Source organism: Panicum virgatum, chromosome 6N (assembly GCF_016808335.1).
Source record: "Panicum virgatum strain AP13 chromosome 6N, P.virgatum_v5, whole genome shotgun sequence".
In the NCBI taxonomy this organism is placed as follows: Eukaryota; Viridiplantae; Streptophyta; class Magnoliopsida; order Poales; family Poaceae; genus Panicum; species Panicum virgatum.
The window spans coordinates 48,215,665-48,236,643 of NC_053150.1; the positions used below are offsets into that span (position 1 = coordinate 48,215,665).

Here is a 20,979-nt window from a genome sequence, read left to right on the forward strand (position 1 = left end):
ATAGCCAAGATGATAAAACCGCATCCGTCCCTCTCAAGAAAAAGGCCAGGAGGAATCCTCGCTAGTGGAAAAACACGACGACATGTTTTTTTCAAACGTGCCAAACACACCCGGAAACTCCCAAAATTCAGGAAAATATCATGCATTCGTCGAGGTCGAACAGCATACCGAAAGCACGTGAAAAGCAGAGCCAAGAACACAACAAGAAAAATACGCATGATGTACTCTCCGCCCGTGAAACCGTAGACGTCTCAGCCTCTCGGGTCTCGGATTCCCTCTTCGGCGCCATCACCCTTTTTCTTTCTCCTCCTCCCTCCCTCGCTTCGCTTCCATACAAAAGCCGCGAGAAGCGGCGGAGACGAGGAGGAGGACCACCCTTTTGCGCCCCGGACGCCTCCCGTTCCGGCATTCGCGACCTCCACCCGCTCGAGGAGGAGCCATGGGCGTGGAGGAGGCGGGGCGCGCCCGCGGCGGCGGCAAGAAGCTGGCGCTGGCGAGCATCGGCTTCGCGGACGTCCGCGTGGGCGCCGCCGGGGGTGCCGGCTACAGGGAGGACCTGCTCGAGGTGGGGCTGCCCCTGCCCGGGCCCAAGGACGACGGGGGCCTGGCCGTCAGGCTGCCGGACGTTGGCGCCGCCGTCAGGGTGAGTAACTGTAGATCTCGATGTCCCAGCTTGATGCCCGTTATGCTCCGGATGTGTGACAGTATGAGCGGGAAATGGTGGCTTCGATTGAGCATGTGGTTGATGAGATTGGAACGATTTTGGGATTGGATTGGGGACAAAAGGCGGGAGCTTGGCTTTCTAATCGAAAGTGTGATGCCTGTTTGCTCTTAGAATAGGATTTGCCAGCGGTTTAAATTTTTGGAATCAGTTTTCTGGCAAAAGCAACAACGTCTTTTATTATTCGAGGATTTTTTTTCTGTTGTATATTCTTGGATTGGTTGAAACGGAAAACGGTTTTTATGCCGTCTATTTTGCTGTGCTTCTAGCTGTTTGATGTACAGGTTTCAAGCTACTTGTCTAATCTAATGTTTAATTTGTTCAAATATTGTGCCCATGCTGTTGATAGCTTGCTATGAATCTTTTTTCTTTCCGGACGAACATTGCTATGAATCTTGTCGTAGGATCTTCTGATAAAGATATTGTAGTCACTTTGTTATCCATTTCGATAGTTGATTAGCTGATGTTTAGCAGTTGGTAATTGTAGGGATGTTTAATACTTGTTGGTTATCTAGCAGGCATCACAAATATTGGTATTGGTGGCTCCAGTTATAAAGTGTACTCTTAATCCGGTACCCTAGTACGCATGCTGGTATTTTATAGTATTTTTCCAATAAAAGGACTGCATTGGGTCCCATCGCCATGTGTCCCGTGTCCCATGTTGGCTGAATTATTTTTGTACTTATCTTAGGAAGATATTTTTGTTCAGAAGCAGACGTGGAGCTGATCACTTGAAAGCTATAGGTGTACTGTAGCCTGTTCTGATAACTAGAGATACCCGTTGAGCCAAACTTTGCCCTCCATTTACAATTCCTTCGCATTTACATTTTTCTTTGCACATGAAAATTGGAAAGATAGATAAGCTTTCAACAGGCTGTTATTTATATAGTTAGCTATTTTTTAATTTGATTAGAGAAAATACCAACATACCTGCTTATATGCCTTGGAGAATAAATTTGATTGTTTACATAATATTCTTATGGTCATCTTGTGTGAATTGTGATATGTTCCTTTCAAAAACAACTTTATTGTTTGTCCTTTGGAACCCTAGTTTTTTTTGGGGGTGGAGGGGGGGGCTATGTTGCCCGGATACACGGATACGGATACCGGTACGCGATACGGGGATACTCCGATACGCTATTTTTCCAAAAACAAGGATACGGAGATACGCCAATATATATAAAAAATAAAAATAAATAAAAGTTTCAGGAACTAGAATGTGAGAAAATAAAAGTTCCAGGGACTATAATGCGTCATAAACTCATATATTCATATGTTCTATAATTATTAGAAAAGGGAAGAGGCAAAGGAAAAAAGAACCAACCTTATCTTACCTGTTCGTCTGTTCCACGAATGGATGTCGGTCGTCTTCTTCCCCAACCTCCGGCACTCTCTCTCTCTCTTTCTCTGTGTAGCGGCCAGCTCCGGTGGCCGCGGCTCCTCCTCTCCTTCTCCGGAGGCCGCGGCTCATCCTCTCCCTCTCTAGCGGCCACGCGGGCCGTCCAAAGGCGCGCTCCGGCGGCCGTGGCGGCCCGCCAGCGGCGAGCTCTAGCAGCGCAGCACCACCCTAAATAGTGCTTTAACAGATGTGCGGGCCTCTATTTGGACAGGCCGCGCAGCCGCTGGAGCAGTAGGAGGCACGGACGGGTGGGCGGGCGGAGGTGACGGCAAGGGAGCGACGAGCGATGGGGAAGGAGCAGGAGGAGGCATGGGCGGGTGGCCGGGCGGCGGTGACGGCAAGGGAGCGATGAGCAGCGGGGAAGGAGCAGGAGGAGGCGTGGGCGGGTGGCCGAGCGGCGGTGACAACAAGGGAGCCGTGCGAGGCTGCTGCGGGCCTACGGCTGCACGAGTGGGGATGGGAGGGTGGCACAGCTGAACGGAGGACCTTTATACGAAGCGATTGAGTGGTGTTGTTAGGGTTTGAAGGTATCGGACAGGTATCCACAGGTATCCCACGAGTATCCGATTTATTTTTATTATTTGAAAATACCTAAATGCCACTCCGCCTATGCTGACTGGAAGACTCTCTCTCCGGAGTCGTCTCAACATAGCCGGTCCCAAGCCCGGGTAAAGGAGGAGGGTTGCGTTAGGTTTTGGCAAACCAGCATAAAAAATGCCACTCTAATGGATTTGAAAATACCTAAATAGTCCGATACTTACGGGATACGTATCCAGGGAGTACGGGTATCTGATACGGTATCCGATACCGGTACGTGAGTTTTGCGAAGTATCCGCGTATCATGGGGGGGGGGGGTCTTTACGCATCTACTGCGAATAGAAAATAATTGTCCTTTAGTTGTGTTCCTTTGGCATGCTTTTCCCTGTCCACTTCCAACTTCCAAGTTGGTCTGAGTATTGTTAAACGACTACGGTACAACCTTCCCAGCTGTTTGTGATGTTACTTCCTAGGAACTTTCATGACAACAGCTAGGGAAATGTAACCCCTTTGAACTGTTGTGCAGAAATTGACAGCTTTGGTCAAGGTTACAGACTAAGGATGTTTCCGGAAAAAAAAGGAAATGTTGCATAGGCCCCTAATGCTGCAGTCTGGATTAGGTTTTGAGAAAATGCATAACACGCTAATAATACCTTTGGACAAGTTACCTGAATATGCAGTTGCTTATCTAGACTAACAAATGCAACAGAATGCTTAAAGAAGTAGCCGTAAATGTACATTAGATTTTCCCCAGTGCCTCCATTGCAATTTTACGTTAAACACTTGTAAGTGGGAACTTTCTGAAAGAGTTTCTTTGCTTATGAGCCTACAGGGTATTTTAAGCCTTCCAAAGTGCTTATGGACTTATGAGTCATTGATCTCAGACTTGTATCTAAATGCAGACTTTTCTGAGGAATAGAGAAGTTGCAGAATTCGTCAGTGGAGCAATGGCCGGTGCAATGACCAAGGCTGTTCTAGCTCCTCTAGAAACTATCAGGTATTTGCCAATACTCTGCTCTATACATTTATGTATTGACAGTACTAAGTTTGATATCTTACTAATTATTGTTAAATTTAGATATAGGACCCTAGAGGAAGAATATCGGACCCGACAAGTCTTAACATATTAGTTTAGTGGGATGGAGTAAATTTGGCTCTTGGCACATTAGGCATGCTGATTATTTCTTTTTTGTTTTTATTTGGAATGTGCAGGATTTCTTGCTTGTTTCGTTTGTGAGAATGCACATCAGGGTATTATGAGTGTTTAAAATGTTTAACAATCTGCTGGTTATTGTATGGTGACTGTATATATCTTAGGGTGATATAATATCAGCTGTTCTTTTCAAAGTAATTTTCTACACAAAGCCTATTCACTTTTTTTTAGGAAACACCATTGACTTAAATGCAATTGTCATTAATTTGGAGAAAAAACCAAAGTGCTCCTTTTCTATCCTAATCAGAGTATATGCAAGTAAGCTGATAGTGTTTGGTTGATTTCAGGACAAGAATGGTTGTTGGGGTAGGATCAAAACATATTTTTGGTAGTTTTGTGGAGATCATTGAACAAAATGGCTGGCAAGGACTCTGGGCAGGTAATACTATAAATATGCTCCGGATTATCCCAACTCAAGCAATTGAGCTCGGGACATTTGAGTGTGTCAAAAGGAGTATGACATCTGCACAAGAGAAATGGAAAGAGGATGGGTGCCCCAAGATACAACTTGGCAATTTGAAAATCGAGCTTCCATTTCACTTATTATCACCGATTGCCATTGGAGGTGCAGCTGCTGGAATAGCTAGCACTTTAGCATGCCATCCTCTTGAGGTTCTTAAGGTACATCGGAGCTGAATCTACATGTTGAATTTTTGTGGATACTATTCATGGAATATATATTTTGTGGCAGAACTGTCTGGTTTGTAGTTCTACCATCTGTTCAGATCAATTGCAAGCAATGCCTCTGATCTTAATGATTGTTTCGATCCTTATTGCTTACAAACTATTTGAATGAATTATACTAATTTTCTGTCACAGGACCGTATGACTGTCAATCGTGAGGCTTATCCTAGTATTGCCATTGCCTTCAACAAGATCTACCGTGCTGATGGCATTGGTGGCCTTTATGCTGGCCTCTGCCCAACATTAGTTGGCATGCTTCCTTATAGCACATGCTACTATTTCATGTACGAGACAATCAAGACTTCTTACTGCCGTGCACAGAAAAAGAAATCTTTAAGCCGTCCTGAGCTACTGGCTATTGGGGCTCTTTCAGGTCAGGACTCTGTGCCACCTAACGTCTTACTTTGTTTCATTTTGATAGCCAACATGCAGTTCCTGAAAATTCTTGAACAATATCTAGGAAATGTGATATTCCATTTGCATTAAATTTACGATTTGAGTAAATCGTTTTTTTTTCACTTGCTGTTGAATTTTCTAGGCCTGACTGCAAGCACAATCAGCTTCCCTCTGGAAGTCGCAAGAAAGCGGCTTATGGTGGGAGCCATACAAGGGAAGTGCCCACCCCACATGATTGCGGCTTTAGCCGAGGTGGTTCAAGAGGAGGGCTTCAAGGGGCTTTTCCGTGGATGGGCAGCAAGCTCCCTGAAGGTCATGCCAACGTCCGGTGTCACCTGGATGTTTTATGAGGCGTGGAAGGATATCCTTTTGGCTCCACGGCTCCATGTCTAGCAAGATCACGCAACTCAACAAGGGCATTAGCACTGCTGCAAAATAAATTTGTCCTGCTGTGTGGCCGTGTGTGTGTGTGTGTGGGATTTCCAATCTTTTTTTCTCTTTTCAAATCCCACATGTGCCAACGATGTAGGCAAAAGAAGGCCATCTTGTATTCTTGTGCGGTTTGGCCGATGATCAGAAGCATTAGCTGTTTGTCCTCTGCTAACCTGGATTGTCTAATTAGTAGCAACTGTTAACAGACAGTCTCTGGGCTGGGAATGCATTGGCCCCAACCATTGTTATTGTGAAACTTTCACTAATGAATAAATAAGTTACCTCTTCTCAGATGTGCCTCGCGATTGTCGCAGAAATGATCCAGTGCTTCGTGAGTCGATGCTATACTACACTGCTGCATCTAGTCCTCTACTCTAAAATGAATGTGCTTCCTATAAAAAAAGAAAAGGAAATTGCTAGCGAGGTGAATCAGAACTGCGGTTGGTGCATTGTTTGTTTCTCCAAATCACTATCGGACACTTGTGAAATACTCCCTCCTTCCCCGTTTATAAGGCATGGTAGAACATGACACGGTCTTCTAAACAACACTTTGACCATTTATTTATCATATATTATATCATTTTTGATTATAAACTTATAATCGTTGTAAACTATGTTTGATTATGAATCCAATCATATGAAATTTGCATTATAAAAATAAAAATTTAATAGTCAAATTATTGGTCAAAGATGAGAAGGTTTGAATCTTGATATACGTGTATGCCTTATAAACGGGGAAGGAGGGAGTACATTCTGACTTTCTCCTAAGTAATGGCGAAATGAGATGCAATCCCCAAGGATAGCCATTTGTCGTTTCATCAAAAAAAAAAAAGATAGCCATTTGTCCTCAGCTGCTAACCTCCAAGGCTCCAGTGGCAACTTCGTCCTCTTCCCATTGCAGTATCCACCGTCCATCCTTCATCGCACGGTGATCAACTTCTCCTAGTCACCGTGCCATGCGTTAAACAAGCAAGCAAAGGCGCCAATTGGGGGAGACATCCTACACGGCGAAGGCTCTCAAACAACAGCCGGCCGCCGGCCATGTGCCCCAACGCGTCAACCACGGCGACGGCCGATGCAGACACCGAGCTTGCAAAGCTTCAGGCCTCACGAGCCGCCATAGTCTCGGTCCTTTCCGCCGCCGCCGAGGCCGAGATCGACATCGACGCCGTCGGCGACCACCTAGCTGAGCTGCTGTCCAGCGCGTCGCCGTCCTCCTCCCACCTCCAGTCCCAGGCCGTGGCGGCACGCGCTCTGAGCGCGCGCATCGACCGCGCCGTCGCCCCGGCCGAGCCCCTCCTCGCGGCGTTCCGCCGCGTGTCCGCGCTCGCCGAGGAGGCCGCGCCGCCCGCGGGCCCGGCCGACGCCAGGAGCGCGGTCGCGTTCGTCGACCGCGTGGACCAGCTGCGCGACGCCATCGAGGAGGTGGTGGCGCGCGGGGACGAGGCCGTCCGGAGGGTGGAGGAGGCCGTCGGGTTCCTTGGCCGGACCAAGGCCGCCGGCCGCGGCCGCGTGCGCAGGCTCACCGAGGCCGCCGCGGCGCTGCGCGCCGTGTACGAGACGGAGGCGGAGCAGATGCGCTTCGAGGGCCCGCTCGATGAGGCGCTCCTAGGCCTCCAAGACCTCTTCGAGGCGCTGCTCCTCAGGCTCAAGCACCCGGCGGCGCCCGCCGACGACGACGACGACGGGGACACGGCGACGTACGATCTGGGCACCGACGACGAGGTGGAGGCCGCGGCGAGGATGGCCAGAACGCTCGCTGGCAACGACTGCTTGGACATCTGCCTCGACATCTACGTCAAGGTGATGATTCATTTTCTTGGCCTTGTTGTTTGTTTCTAGCCGCGACGGTTGCGATGTGAGCAACCGAAATAACGGTGGGTGACGTCACTCAGACGAGGTACAGGAGAGCGGCCAAGGCGATGATGCGGCTCAACCCGGCGTACCTCAAGTCGTACACGCCGGAGGCCATCGACGACATGGAGTGGGAGTCGCTGGAGTCGGCCATGGCGCTGTGGAGCCCGCACTTCCACGTGGCCATCGCCTCCGTGCTCGCGGCGGAGCGCCGGCTCTGCGCGCGCGTGCTCGAGCCCCTGCCGCCGGCGGTCTGGCCCGAGTGCTTCGCCAAGATCGCCACCCGCATCGTCGCGGCCTTCTTCCGCTTCGCGGACGGCGTGGCCGCCGCGGCGCGCGAGCCCCAGAGGCTGTTCAAGCTGCTCGACATGCTCGACGCCGTGGTCCGGGAGCGGGAGCGCCTCGACGAGCTCTTCTCCAGCGAGTCGGCCACGCTGGTCGCCATCCGCGAGCGCACGCGCGAGGTGGAGCGCGCCCTGGCGCGGGCCGCGGCCGGCGTGTTCTTCGAGTTCGGCCTCCGCATCGAGACACACTACGTCGCCGGCGCCGGCGCCGGCGCCGGGCACGTGCCCAAGATCGTGCGGTACGCCGTGAACTACCTCAAGTGCCTCGCGTCCGACGACTACCGCGCGCTCATGGACACCGCGCTGCGGGCGGAGCGGGAGCGCGGCGGCGGCGGCGAGGACGAGGACAGGAGCGAGGGCGTCGGCGGCCGCGCGCCGCTGGCCGAGGCGGCGTCGAACGTGCTGGAGGCGCTGCACCGGCACGTCGAGGCGGCGCGCCGGGTGTGCGCGGACACGGTAGCGTCGCACGTCATGGCCATGAACGCGTACTGGTACATCTACATGCGCGCCCGGGGCTCGGAGCTGGCGAAGCTGGTCGGCGAGGACACCATGCGGCGCCGGTACAAGGCGGCGGCCGAGGAGGCCGCGTGGGAGTACCAGGACGCGGCGTGGACGCCGCTCGTCCGGGTCGTCTGCGGCGGCAGCTCCGGCGCGCCCAAGACCTGGCCGGCGGCCGACGCCCGGGGGAAGGCGGCGGCGTTGGCCGACATGCTCGAGGATCGGGTGAAGCGGCACGGCGCCGAGTACAAGATCCCGGACGGCGACCTCCGGGGACAGATCAAGGCCGCGGCGGCCAAGGCGGTGCGCGGCGCGTACGCCGGGTTCTTGAAGGCCAACGACAAGGCATTGGCCGGCGGCCGGAGGGAGATGCTGCCGCTGGACGTCATCGAGGGAATGGTTGGGCGGGTGTTCGACGAAATGGGCGATGGAGTCGCCAGCAGCGTCGGCAGGGCGAGGAGCAGCCGGAGCCGGCGAGAGTCGAGGGACAGCGGCAATCTGGAGGGCTTTGGCTTCTAAAGAGGCAAACATGGCGCATAGGCGCCCAACCAACAGAGAATGTTGTGTTGATCCCTCAAGCCTTCAAAGAATATTATGTAATCTATTAAAATCTACATTACTATGTTCATGAAAACTAGTAAATTAAAATGAAAACATTCTGAAATTTGCGGTACTACTTTTCTATAACCAACCAAATAGTACGTTTTACATTGTTAACTTAGTTTTTATTGACAGATTGTGAAAAAAAACTCACCAAAACACACAAAAAAAATCGATGGCTGCTGTTAGCCATGCAGAAAACGCAGGTCGATGATCATCTCACCAACACGCAATCAAGACACAGATAAACAGGGCTTTTATCCCAGAACTGCGATGCAAGCAAGCAAATACATTACCGGGCAGAGCTGATATGTATCGCATACAAACCATAACGCTAAACTTTTTTTTTCACACAGCTAACCGACCACTATTATTCTGTAAATAGGCACACCCTAACATAGATACAGTGATGCACACGCTAAGCTGCTGTTCTAGAACCTCAAAAGACTACCCTGGAGAAAGTCACACCTATACAATCTTCGACGACAGTTTTGTTAGCCCGCCTGAAGGTACCGGAGTTAGACTTGTTTTGCTTTCTTCACAGCTGATGGATAGCAAATATCAAGTCACCTCTCCTATGATGAATTTGTGGGTTCATTTTAAGAACCCGAGTCAGCAGATCCTGAAACATCACAGAATTCAACATATTACTTATGATAATCATGCATCCAAAATAATCACTGAGAAGCTTAGTCTCACTACTAAGGGAAGATGATACTTGCCTTCACCACAGAGCTGCTCAACTCGGCTTACGATGTGCTTGCCATAGGTGTACTTCCTCAATGCTTGCAGATGACCCTTTACACGGCTGAGGAGAAGTTCCCGTTGACTCTCATTGCATGTTTCGAGTATCTTCTGAACCACATAATTAGCATACTGGTCCTTCATCATTGCCTAATTGAACATAACAAATGGTTAGCGAACATAACCTAGGATCCAGTCAAGGGAGACAAAGTTACAGAAGAAAAGAGGCTCGTTCAGTTCATTCATGATAATAAGGTTCACAGCTCCAAGAAGCTGGAAGCATGGAACTGAAAGGCAGACACTCATGGCATTATCTGATTTGTATGCTAGCAAATATTTCATCTTCCTACCTCAGACCAGTTCATTGTAGCATTAGTTTCATAACCTCTCTGGGTCTGGAAAGAAGGAAATGGATGATGGAAAAATCACGGGATTGCAGCTATCATACATACCAGCAAATTGTCATTGCCCTCTGTCTGCTCCACGATCTGCCTGATCAGAAGATCCCGCTCCACAATATCACCATGCTGAAAACACTTCTCTATCACATTTGATGCAAATTTATTTTGGCTCATGGTGACAACCTGTCCAGCCAATTTAGTAATAATTTGGCTCCTCTCATGAGATTTTCCTCTTTCTAGAACATGCTGCAAAAGAACCAGAGAGAATAATAAGCTGACAAGAAAGACAGAAACGTATCAAACATTGGTACCTCATAAGAGAAAGGTGTTGAGCATCCACTATATCAAACTACAAACAGATTTTACCTGTGTAACATAGTTGCCATACTGATCTTGAGCAAGGATGCACGCTGACTGCAAAATCTCATCTATTATGCACTGGCCTTGTGAATTACCACCACAATGCTCCAAAACTCTCTGCCCAGTATGACAAACATTAAAGAGGCCACCAGAATCTCTCACCAAATTTCAATATAATATTACTGTATCTTACCTGAATTACACGGCAACCATAAGGGTGCATTGAAAGGCTAGCAACTTGTCCCTGAAAAGCAGATACTATGAAACCAATATGTTCTGTAGGGACACATTCAATACACTTCTGGATAACATGGTTTCCATTTTGATCACGAACACATCGCATAACATGTCCATCAAGCTCACGAACTAGATCTATTTTCTGGTCAAGTTCCATAACTTCAAGAGCCTACATGTTTTCAGAGAGAAGTTAGTGGAAGCAAAAATCAACAATGATAGCTGTTAGTTGCTTACACTAAGCTAGATGATAGCAAGAATCACATGGGAAGCTAAGCTGTAAGGTGCCTACACAGAATCACCAGCCCCAGTTACATTAGCAGATTAAACAGTAATTTCTAGGTATACAGAACGAAACCATTTAGAATGGCATAGGTAAGTTCCCCTCGGAACACCGTAAAGATTACAAAAGGATACCCCTCTGACAATGACATGCAGTGGATGTGGATGTTGTGATAGAACCCTACCGTGTATTTTTGCAATAAGGAAAGGAAAAACAAAAGAAAGAAAGAAAGAAAGACTTTATGTCGAGACAAATACCAGTAAGGAAAAACACTGATTGGTAGAACGTAAACTAAAAAGAATTGATCCCACTCCCACACATACTTGTGGTAGTATATTAGATACCACATGTTTCAAATATATTAAGGCACAGCATGTTTCACATGCTCACTCCACTACTGTTGCTATGCTCATATAAACCTTAGTAGAAACTTTGATCTGAATCACGCAGTTTTACCAAGACCAAAGCCATCTATCACAGGCACATGTAACTAGTATCACCCAGGATATCACTTTACTCAGCAGCTAATGTCAAAACCAAGCAGAAGTGGTTTGAGACTTACAAATATCACAAGTTGATGAAAAAAAATGCTATATACGAATAAATTGAGACATGGACTTGTATAAACATTGTATTTATTCCTATTATTATTACAAAATATTCACATTTAACATAAACATATTAGCCAAAGATTAAAGAGTACCTTCTGAATTACTCTGCAGCCATACATCTGAAGACTCAAAGGCAAAACATGACCAACAAGCTTAGTGGCAAGATCCCTCCTTTGCTCACGAGTTCCATGTTCAAAGAACTGCAGTGAATACATGTTATTTCTTCTAATACAACTCAAGTTACTGGTCACTTGTTACAAGGCATGAATATGTGAGATGAAGTGACCAGACATGGCATTCAATAGACAAAAAATTTACTGAGGACCAGGAGATTCATCCTTAACAACAGCATACCTTTTGGATCACATAGTTCCCAAAAACGTCAGTCATTAATGATGCAGCATGAGGAAGAACTTCTGCAAAAACAGATGCCTTCTCTTCGGCAGTGCAGTTTTCCAACTTCTGCTGGATGAATCGGCTACCATGTTGGTCAGCGCTGGGATCAAGAACACTCCAGAATTAGCATACAAACCTTTATTTCTTGGAATGGATTTTAAAACAGGATATGGGCTAAATCAATAATCAATACTGGACAACTAACCTGTATTCCACAATGCGGCCTGTGATATCAGATAGCTCGACCCTACGTGCTCTGTTGGACTTTAACTCTTCTAGGAAAGAGCACGCCTTTGGTTCATCAAACTTCTGCCTTTCTCGCTGCCCTTGAGTCCCTGAATTAGCAGTAATATTTCTGGTGGGGGACTGGAATCCAACAGAATCGTTTCTCCTACCAGGAGGCAATGCTCCAGGCAATGTTTGTCCCTGAAATACCGGACTTGTAGGGTAACTCATCGGTACTCCAATGTAGGGTGACATGGCTTGATAATTTGGAACAGCTCCTCCTCTTCTGGATGTGGGAGAATTAGGAAAACCAGTTCTTGGAAGCTGAAGCCTCTGATCAGAAGGGTATGCAGTTTGAGGCATCATCTTTTGTGGATCAAAGCTTTCAGCTGGATTCCCGGCAACAGTAAATCTTGGACCCATTGTATTGTATTGATTTCCACCAGTATACTGAAGTAAAGAGGGGTGCTGAAAGAAATGAATGAAGTTTGGGTCGGGAATGGATGGCTGCATACCAACCCCAAGTTGCCCATACATTTTATATGACTGCATAAAATCCGTTCCCCCAATAGGATTCCCAGTTGATGGAAAACCAGATGGCCTGCCACTAAAGCTTGGAGTCATAGGACTGTCAAGAGGCGTAGCAAGAGAACCTTGGGGAGCATAACTAGCTATAAACGGTGGCAAAACTGAACCAGGTACAGGGTACCCTCCAGTTCCAATTGAAGTTGGAAATGCATTAGCAGGGTGCAAATTCTGATAGTAAGGGCTTCCAAAAGAATTTGGTGTGAAGAAAGGTGATGTCATTCCAAGCTGCGGTAAAAATTGCTGCATGTCACCAGCAGGTAACTTGAGCTGAGTATGAGACAGGTTATCAGCAAAAGGAACATGGGAAAGATGTGGTCCTTGAGGGGTCATTTGAATAGGATCGCCTTGGGCTGGTAGCAAGGGGACATACTGCTGCAAGACATTGTCCTGCCACTTCTGGTTAACAGATGAGGATGAATGGCCATCCAAACTTAACTTCAAATTCTTCATATTGGAGTCCACATTATCAAGCTCAGTAACAGCTGTGCCACTGCCAAGCACAACATTTCCAAGTTTGGTGTCTACGGCTGGCTTTTCTTGCTGAGAAATTTGCACACCAGTATTACCAGTATATGATGAGCTGGAAAGGGGCGATGATGAAATATCATTGCTAATAGTACTTTTCAGTGGGCTTTTTGGTGCCCAAGAGTTCAAATCCAATTCCTTGACAGCATCAACTGACAAACTCCTTGACAAATTTATTTCAGAACGTACAGTCATAGCATCACCAGTGTTGCTATTTGAAGGATTAGAAGATGAACTATCAGGCAAAGACGCCACACTCTGCTGAAAGCTTTCCTGAAGAAAATACAAACACATGATGATAAGGCCATTTGTCACAGAATAGAAAATCAAAGCATTAATTAAAACATCATTTGTAAATAGAAAAGAAAAAGAGTAAAGTAAGAATTGGGAAGGAACAAGCAATAAAATACCAATGTTGCACCACTCTAGATTTCTTTTAGAACTTGTTAACAGCTTATGAGCAGCAGCAATGGATTTTGGAAAGCAATTATATTTTACTGTTTTCACATAGGTTTACCAATTAATAACTGTTATCGTAGAATATAAAACCAGCAAAATCTTTTCCACATTTTGTTAACTTTATAAAACTCTTAAAGTGATCTAGACAGACTTAAGTGCTGGCATTTAGTTTGTAACATGGTAAGATATTGGGGAACATTGGATCAATCACTTTTTGAAGTGTTCGAAGGGACCTTACCTTTTATACGTATTCAAAAGGAACCTTAGTTTTCAGCTTTTCTATATACAAAGATCATTAAATATCTGCTAAATGGGGCTGGAATATTGGATTGCGACATAAGAGCAATAATGTTTATTTCTACCTTCTTAATACAGCAAATTCAGTGGCCTCATAACATAAGATAATCATTGTGTAAGTATGATGAAAAATTAATATCTTATTTCGAGTTCATGCAAGTAAAAAGATCAATCCATCCCTGTTCACTCGTACCCCCCTAAAGCAAATCATAAGTTGGATAAGATATAATATTACAATCAAAACCCAATCCAGCTTTCCATGTCACTACACTAACTAGCATATATCAGAACAATAATAGACTATTTTCCCTTTGGTAACTACAGATTGAATGCATGCAAAAGCCTAAACCAAAAGATGGCACATATAGTTAAAGGTAGAATTAATACAACAGCCCTGACAGAAAAGGGGTGTTTGATCCATGTCAAGCACTTACCAGCATAAAATCCTGGCTCTCGAAGTTGGATGCACTGGAGATAACCTGGGCATCCTCCATTGAACTTGAATCCAATCTTGGAGATTTATCATCCTCTGGTTCTTCTTTGTGAGTTGATAGAGTAGATCGAGGAACATATATGGAGCTTTTGCTGCTGTTATCTTGGGAGACCACCCTCCATTCTTTAGCCTTGCCAACCCGGTTCATTAATCTGCGGCTCTCCCTCGAAATAAGTGGTGGGGGGAGCCTTGGGTTCAGATTCACCTTGGACCCATAATACTCAAAATATGCTGGATCAGCACACAGTTGCTCCTCAGACTTGGAACTGCCAGTGACATTATCCAAGTTTGCCAAACTGGCTTCAAAGCTCCCACTCTGCTGGCCAATGAGATGACCAAGAGCAGCAAGAGATCCTTCCATGCTAGGTGGTGCACTTCCACTGCGATTTGGGACAGATTCCCTCCAGCCCCCATAAACCCCAGTGCCATTATCCACAAATCCCAAATCTTCCCCTGAAAGGCCACCCACTGAAGAGTCAAATGCACCAAAGCCCTTACTCCAGTCCCTAGCCCCTGTCCCACCAATTAATCGGACAGCACTCTCAGTAGCCATTAGACTGCAGAGACAAATTGGTCATTTAGTGCTAATCAATCGATAAAATATGCAAGGAGCTCAACCTTTATTACTTTCTAAACCAGATTATTGAAGCATAAATGTTTGGTAGTGCAACAAGTAACAAGAATGAGCGTGTCAAGCAAATGCATTCTAGATTTCATTTCTAGGGGGTCCATATTGGATAATGGTAAAGAGACAGCCTAACAGATAAAACATACATGAAGGGTAACTAAATATGATGCATTAGCCAGATAATACCATATGTGCACAACTTTGATAGTTCGGGGCCTCAATTTAAACACAGAAACATAGCAGTGAGCCACAATTGATCTAAATGACAAATCACAAATGGAAAAGTTGCCAAGGTGAGCCAGCTATTTGGTCACACACATCTAGCGCCCCAAGCCCCCAACTGCAGTGGTATCACCAATAGCTCAGATAAGGCCTTTGGGGTGTAATCGTGCACATATTCATCAAGTTTCACACAAACCTAGGACACTTCCTACCTCAGTAATCATCTCCCGATCAATCTAGTGGAGAAAAAATAAAATTTCCATACGAGATCAGACGAAGTAGCCGCTGGACTAATTCCCCAAGAGAAAGCACTCTTTTCTCACAAACAAGCGCACAAGGCACTCCAAAACCAGTCGAAACACTGGAAGAGTGGACAAATTCAGGAACACCCACAAACCCTTGTTGATAGGCGGAACACATTCGTGCAGTTTGGACCCTTGACTCCAATCCCAGAGTAACAGAAACGCACACATTCCCCTCCTCAAAGGTGACAAGCCAACACTCAAGCAGTCAAGCTCCAACCACAGCCTGAAATTACCCCCCAAAATCCGGCAAACACAAGCATTCTTAGGATCACACTGCCACACCAGTCAAAAGGAGAGAACGAAATACAAAGATGGAAAGGAACGACCTTGTGCCCCCCGATCCAGCCGGCCGGCCGGCAGCCAGAAACCCTAAGCCTCAAGCACCAGCGCCGCCACCAAGCGGCCTCCTCCGGAAGCTTGCCGTAACAAGCTTCTCCCTTTCTCCAGAGGAACAAACCACCTCAGCCTTATCCACCCCTTGGAGAACACCCTCTCAGGCAGAAGCTTTCCTTTCCTCCTCCCCCTCCACCTTCTCCGCTTTACCCTATTTATTTTGTGAATCAGTGGAGAAAACGACGGGCAACAGGAGGGTTGAACGGGTGCCTGTGCGGTCGCTTCTAAAACCCGCAAACCACCTGTGCCTGTGCGGCTAGGCTGGGTGCCACTGCAGTGGCGTGCTTTGGGAGGTGGTGTGCAGCGGAGATGGGACGGAGGGGGTCACAAGGCATCGTTTGCGTAAGGGGAACTTGGGCGGCAGGATTATGCAGTAGCAGCACTACGCATACACGGAGATTGGGGACACACTTTAAGCTTTTCTCCAGAAATAAAGAGGGTCAGATGGTTTTTGTGGAAGGAATGGACCTTTGAAACGGCAAATCTTTTGCTAAAGTTAAACCTAATCCATAGGTATGATACTAGGAGGTAAGTAAATAGATTTCATTTCTATCCTTTCATCTAGGCATGTTTGTTTAGTATTGTGCGCAATAATTTTTGTTAGGAGGCAAAATGAAATATGCAATTGAAACACCCTTTATTACTTTCTCAGGCACTTATCATTCTCGAAGCTTAAGTGTTTGGTAGCGCAACAAGTAACATTAAGTTTGTCAAGCAAATGCGTTACAGATTTCATTTCTAGCAGTTTATATCAGATAAAAAAACAAGCATACAGAAAAAACAACATACACAGAGGGCAATGTTACTTGGGCCTGGTAAGTAATACCAAAATTAACAAACTTTGATGGCTCACAGCATCAGAACAAATGAAAGACGGAAACATAGCACTCAGCAGTAGAGTCTCAATTGATGTAAATGACAACTGGACATATAGCCAAAGTGAGCCAGCCATTTGGTCACGTTTCTAACATCTAGCGCCCCAGCAGCAGTTACAATTCATATAAGGCGCAAAAAAGACAAGGCCTTTGGAGTGTAATCAAGCAGATATCCACCGCATGCACACCAACCTCGTCCCCTGCCTACCTCAGCAATCTGAAACCTCCCATCCCCCCCCCCCCCCCCCCCCACAGAATTTGGTGTGGAAAAAAACAAGCTTTTCATACGAGATGAAACACGAACGACGCTGGACTAAATTCCCCAAGCGAAAGTACACTTTTCTTTTCCTCATACACAAGCCCACAACGCATTCCGCTACCTGATGGAACACCGGACGAGTAGCGAATTTCAGAAAGCCCAGAGACATTCCTGCGATTCCATCAAAGGAAGCCCTTCACCCGCCCGAACCCCAGCATCACAACAACGAATGCATTCCCTAACGCGAAGGTGGACTTGCAAACACTCAAGCAGCCAGGCTGAAGCCACAGCCCAAAGAAAAAAACCCCAAAATCAAGCAAACCCCAAGCGCGGTAGCAGCCCGCCGCGACACCAGTCAACAGTGGAGATGACGAGACACGGGGAGGGAAAAGGCGCGACCTTGCGGCCTCCGAGCCGGCCGGACGGCGGGGGCCGAAACCCTAGGCGGCCGAGCGAGCAGCAGCACCAGCGACGCCGCCGCCGCCAGCAGCAGCCCTCCTCCTGAAGCTCGCCCCGCGACAAGCCTTGCCCCCCTTTTCTCCGGAGCCAGCAACCACCTCGGTGGCCTTATCCACGGCTTCGGAAAACACTCTCTCTCCAGAAGCTTCCCTTTCCTCCTCCTCCTCCACCTCCTCCTCCTCCTACGCTTTTCCCCTTTTTTCTTTTGCGACTCGGTGGAGACGACGAGGAACGGCGAGACGGGACGGAGAGAGGGAGGGGGTTGAATGAATGAACGGGGGGTGCGGCCGTACCGATCGGTCGCTTCTAAAACCCTCGAACCGCCTGCGAGCGCCGCTGCTGGGCCGGGTGCGACCGCGGCGGCGTGCATCGGGGTTCGTGCCGGGGCGAGATGTGCGGCGGCGATGGGACGGACAGGGTCACGAGGCGTCGTTGGCGTACGGGGGCCATAAGACGGCAGCAGGATTCTGCGGCGGCGTGGCTACGCGTACACGGAGATTGAATTTGGGGGACACGCTAGGCTTGGGAATGTAAAGAGGGTTCGTGTTTTTCCAGGAAGGAATCAAGGAACGATGGATCTTGAGATGAAAAATCAGCAAATATCTTGCTAAAAATAATAATTTTTTCTCCATAATTTCACATGCAAATAACTGAGGTGACGGATGTTATCGTTTTTTTTATTTGGATAATCTGTTTAATCTTGTGCGTAGCTTTGTTTGCTGCGAGGCAAGATAGGTGTTCTCGATGTTAGAGAAGGTTCTCATATCTCTTCTCATAACTTGTTTGTATTATTACGTTTGTTTCTAATAAATGGTATATATTATATTTGGACATATTGGACAAGCAAAAGAAATGAATTGGAGGAAGTTGGCACGCTTTTGTTTCTCGATAGTGTTGGGCTAAGTAAGTTGGTATTCTTTCATGGTGACACAATCTTTATTTTAAGTCTTTTTGACTTGTTCCAGTGCCAAGGGAACGTGCCCCGCCATTGCATAGAAAGAGCTTTGAGCTTGACCTTAGGCCCTGTTTAGTTCCCACCCCATAAACCTCGTAAACACAAAAAAACCGTCACATCGAATATTTCGACACATGTATGGAGTACTAAATGAAGTCTATTTACAAAACCTTTTGCATAAATGGGCTGTAAATCGCGAGACGAATCTAATGAGCCTACTTAATTCATGATTTGCAACAGTGATGCTACAGTAACCATCCGCTAATTATTGATTAATCATGGATTAATTAGCATCATTAGATTCGTCTCGCGATTTACAACCCATCTGTGCAAAAAAATTTGTAAATAGACTTCATTTAGTATTTCAAATTAGTAAGATTCTAACGCAAAAAATTTTTACCCTCCAACTAAACAGGGCCTTATTCCAAATTTTACTTGTGTCAGGAGACAGTGTACTTCATACAGTAACATTTCTCGACAGTGCGTTACGGTGCATGTGCCGACATGCTTTTTTCGTTATCGATTAATGATTTTTGGATTCACCTCCAACTTTTTTCACTTTAAAATTTTGTACTACTTCTTTAAAATCAGATTTTATTTTAAAACATTAATACAAAATTTTAATTCAGTAAGATTGGAGGTACATCTAAGATTCACCAATTTGCACCCCTACCTCGTACAATCGAAGAATTACTGACAATGCAAACCACTGATCATTTCTCTCTGCACGCTATTTTGGTTTACATTTATCACGTGCAAGAGACATGTTTATTGCTGAACCAATTCGTGCAGGGACATGTTCATTACTGAATCAATTCGTGCTCCCACATGCTGATTTGCTGACGAGTACTGGTTGCTGAACACGGGGCACCTCGTTCCGCCGGCCGCGTAGTCGGACGCCGAGGGGCTCCGGCCTCGGGCCACCGGCCGCCAGCTCAACCACGGTCACGGGCTCACGGCCCTCCATGGCTCCACGACGGCATGGGCCGGAAGCCACACGGCAGGCCCGATTGAGGCCCAGTCTGGAAGCCCGTTCCGTTTCCTGCCCAATCCTATCCGTCCATCTGTGGGCCATTGGCTCGAGGGCCGGCCGCTTCTGGTTCCGGCAGGCCGCCGGCTGCGCGGAAATCATACACATCTTTCACAAGATTTTTTCTTCTCCACCTTCCAATATTTGAGATTCGTACAAACTATCCCATACATTATATCTTTTCAACCCTATCCTTCCTTCTTCCTCCTTCCTTCTTCCTCACCGTCCGCCGCCGCCCCGCCTGCCGCGCGCGGCTGCCTGCTACACCTGCTGCATCTGCTGCTGCGCACATGGCTGCTGAGCCCCAGTCTGCATGCCGCATGCTGCCGAGGTGCGCTTCCTGCACCTGCTGCTGCGCGCATGCTGCGGCGCGTCTCGACTGGGTATGCGACCGCTGCTCCGCCGCGCCTGCTCGCCTGCGCGGGAGCGCCACCGCCGGCGCCGGAAAGAAAGAGGGTGACCGGCGATTTTTTTCTCAAAGAGCCCGTTTAGTTCACAAAAATTTTCACTCGCTACAGTATTTTATAACGTTTGACCACTAATTTGGAGTATTAAATATGGATAATTCGCAAAACCCATTCCACAACCCCCGGACAAAATCGTGAGATGAATCTAATGAACCTAATTATGCAATGATTAGACAATATTGTGCTACAGTACCAACCTCTAATGACGGATTAATTAGGCTTAATAGATTCGTCTCGTGATTTTCCCGTCCATCCATGTAATTAATTTTATAATTAAATCACGTTTAGTCCTCCTAACCTTCGATTGAAAAAGTGCTACAGTAACTTTCCCAAAAAAATTTGGGAACTAAACGCGCCCAAAAAATGTTGATGTAAGTTGATAAATGTTGAATCTATTATATATTTTTTTGAACGGACGGGAAGAGTTTTGTCGAATTCTTATTAGAAGATGAGAAAAAAGAGAGAGCAAAGAGCCCCCTCAAACAAAACAAAAACCCCCAGGAAAGCAACTCACTGCAACAAAGGAAAAAAAATAAAGAAACCGTGGGGGTTAACAACCAAACAAACAAATCAACTAGTCAGGGGCGCTGGGGGCAACAACTAAGAAAAAGCTAAACTGAACTGCTGGAAATCTTCTTTTGTTAGGAGGGCCACTTCCTCTTCTGACTTTGATACTTGATTGAAGGTTCTTCTGTTGCGTTCTTTCCAAATATTCCACCAAAAATAAATGATAATATCATCGAAGAAAGATTTATTATGCTTGTCAAAACCAGCTCTGCATTTTTTCCACCACCCCTTCAGAGTGGTCGTAACCGTGGTTGGTGGTAGACTCCCAACATGTAGCCAACTTATGAGTCTATCCCAGCTCGCTCTCGTGAAACTGCAATCTTTGCATAAGTGTGTCAGCATTTCTGGTTCACTATTACATAGCTTGCATAGCGTGTCTTGTGGCCAGCCCCTTTTCGCCAAATTGTCTGCTTTCAAGATCTTTTTTTGGAGTAGGAGCCAAGCGAAAAAACGGCATTTTGGTTCGGTTTTGGCCTTCCAAATTGGGTGGAACAATGACGTTCTGGTGCGGCCAATGAACTGAAT

At 46.8% G+C, this 20,979-nt stretch overlaps 3 protein-coding genes and 1 long non-coding RNA gene across 5 annotated transcripts; 2 read left to right on the top strand and 2 right to left on the bottom strand.

The window, feature by feature from the left end:
- Positions 1–212: 212 nt before the first annotated feature.
- On the top strand, positions 213–5,675 carry LOC120679997 (probable mitochondrial adenine nucleotide transporter BTL1). The gene is made up of 5 exons (XM_039961645.1): positions 213–643; positions 3,560–3,654; positions 4,158–4,491; positions 4,690–4,927; positions 5,093–5,675. The coding sequence occupies exons 1-5, from the start codon at positions 440–442 to the stop codon at positions 5,341–5,343; spliced, it is 1,122 nt and encodes a 373-aa protein (XP_039817579.1). The 5' UTR covers positions 213–439; the 3' UTR covers positions 5,344–5,675.
- On the bottom strand, positions 2,591–2,963 carry LOC120679998. Its single transcript, XR_005677425.1, has 2 exons — positions 2,862–2,963; positions 2,591–2,711 (listed from the first exon to the last, which is right to left on the bottom strand). It is a non-coding gene; the product is annotated as an uncharacterized LOC120679998 (long non-coding RNA).
- Positions 5,676–6,211: 536 nt separating the features above from the next.
- LOC120677353 (exocyst complex component EXO70I-like) lies at positions 6,212–8,806 on the top strand. Its single transcript, XM_039958503.1, has 2 exons — positions 6,212–7,185; positions 7,278–8,806. The coding sequence occupies exons 1-2, from the start codon at positions 6,424–6,426 to the stop codon at positions 8,595–8,597; spliced, it is 2,082 nt and encodes a 693-aa protein (XP_039814437.1). The 5' UTR covers positions 6,212–6,423; the 3' UTR covers positions 8,598–8,806.
- A 111-nt stretch (positions 8,807–8,917) lies between these two features.
- Positions 8,918–17,820, bottom strand: LOC120677351 (pumilio homolog 5-like). Of its 2 annotated transcripts, none has more exons than XM_039958501.1 (10): positions 17,729–17,820; positions 14,236–14,851; positions 11,913–13,318; positions 11,666–11,807; positions 11,404–11,511; positions 10,377–10,589; positions 10,190–10,300; positions 9,875–10,069; positions 9,401–9,572; positions 8,918–9,300 (listed from the first exon to the last, which is right to left on the bottom strand). In XM_039958501.1, the coding sequence occupies exons 1-10, from the start codon at positions 17,803–17,805 to the stop codon at positions 9,278–9,280; spliced, it is 3,063 nt and encodes a 1,020-aa protein (XP_039814435.1). In that variant the 5' UTR covers positions 17,806–17,820; the 3' UTR covers positions 8,918–9,277. The 2 variants fall into 2 exon arrangements, with proteins under 2 accessions (XP_039814435.1, XP_039814436.1); XM_039958502.1 differs by lacking the exon at positions 17,729–17,820 and adding an exon at positions 17,376–17,713 and having other exon boundaries at positions 8,934–9,300.
- Positions 17,821–20,979: the final 3,159 nt, after the last annotated feature.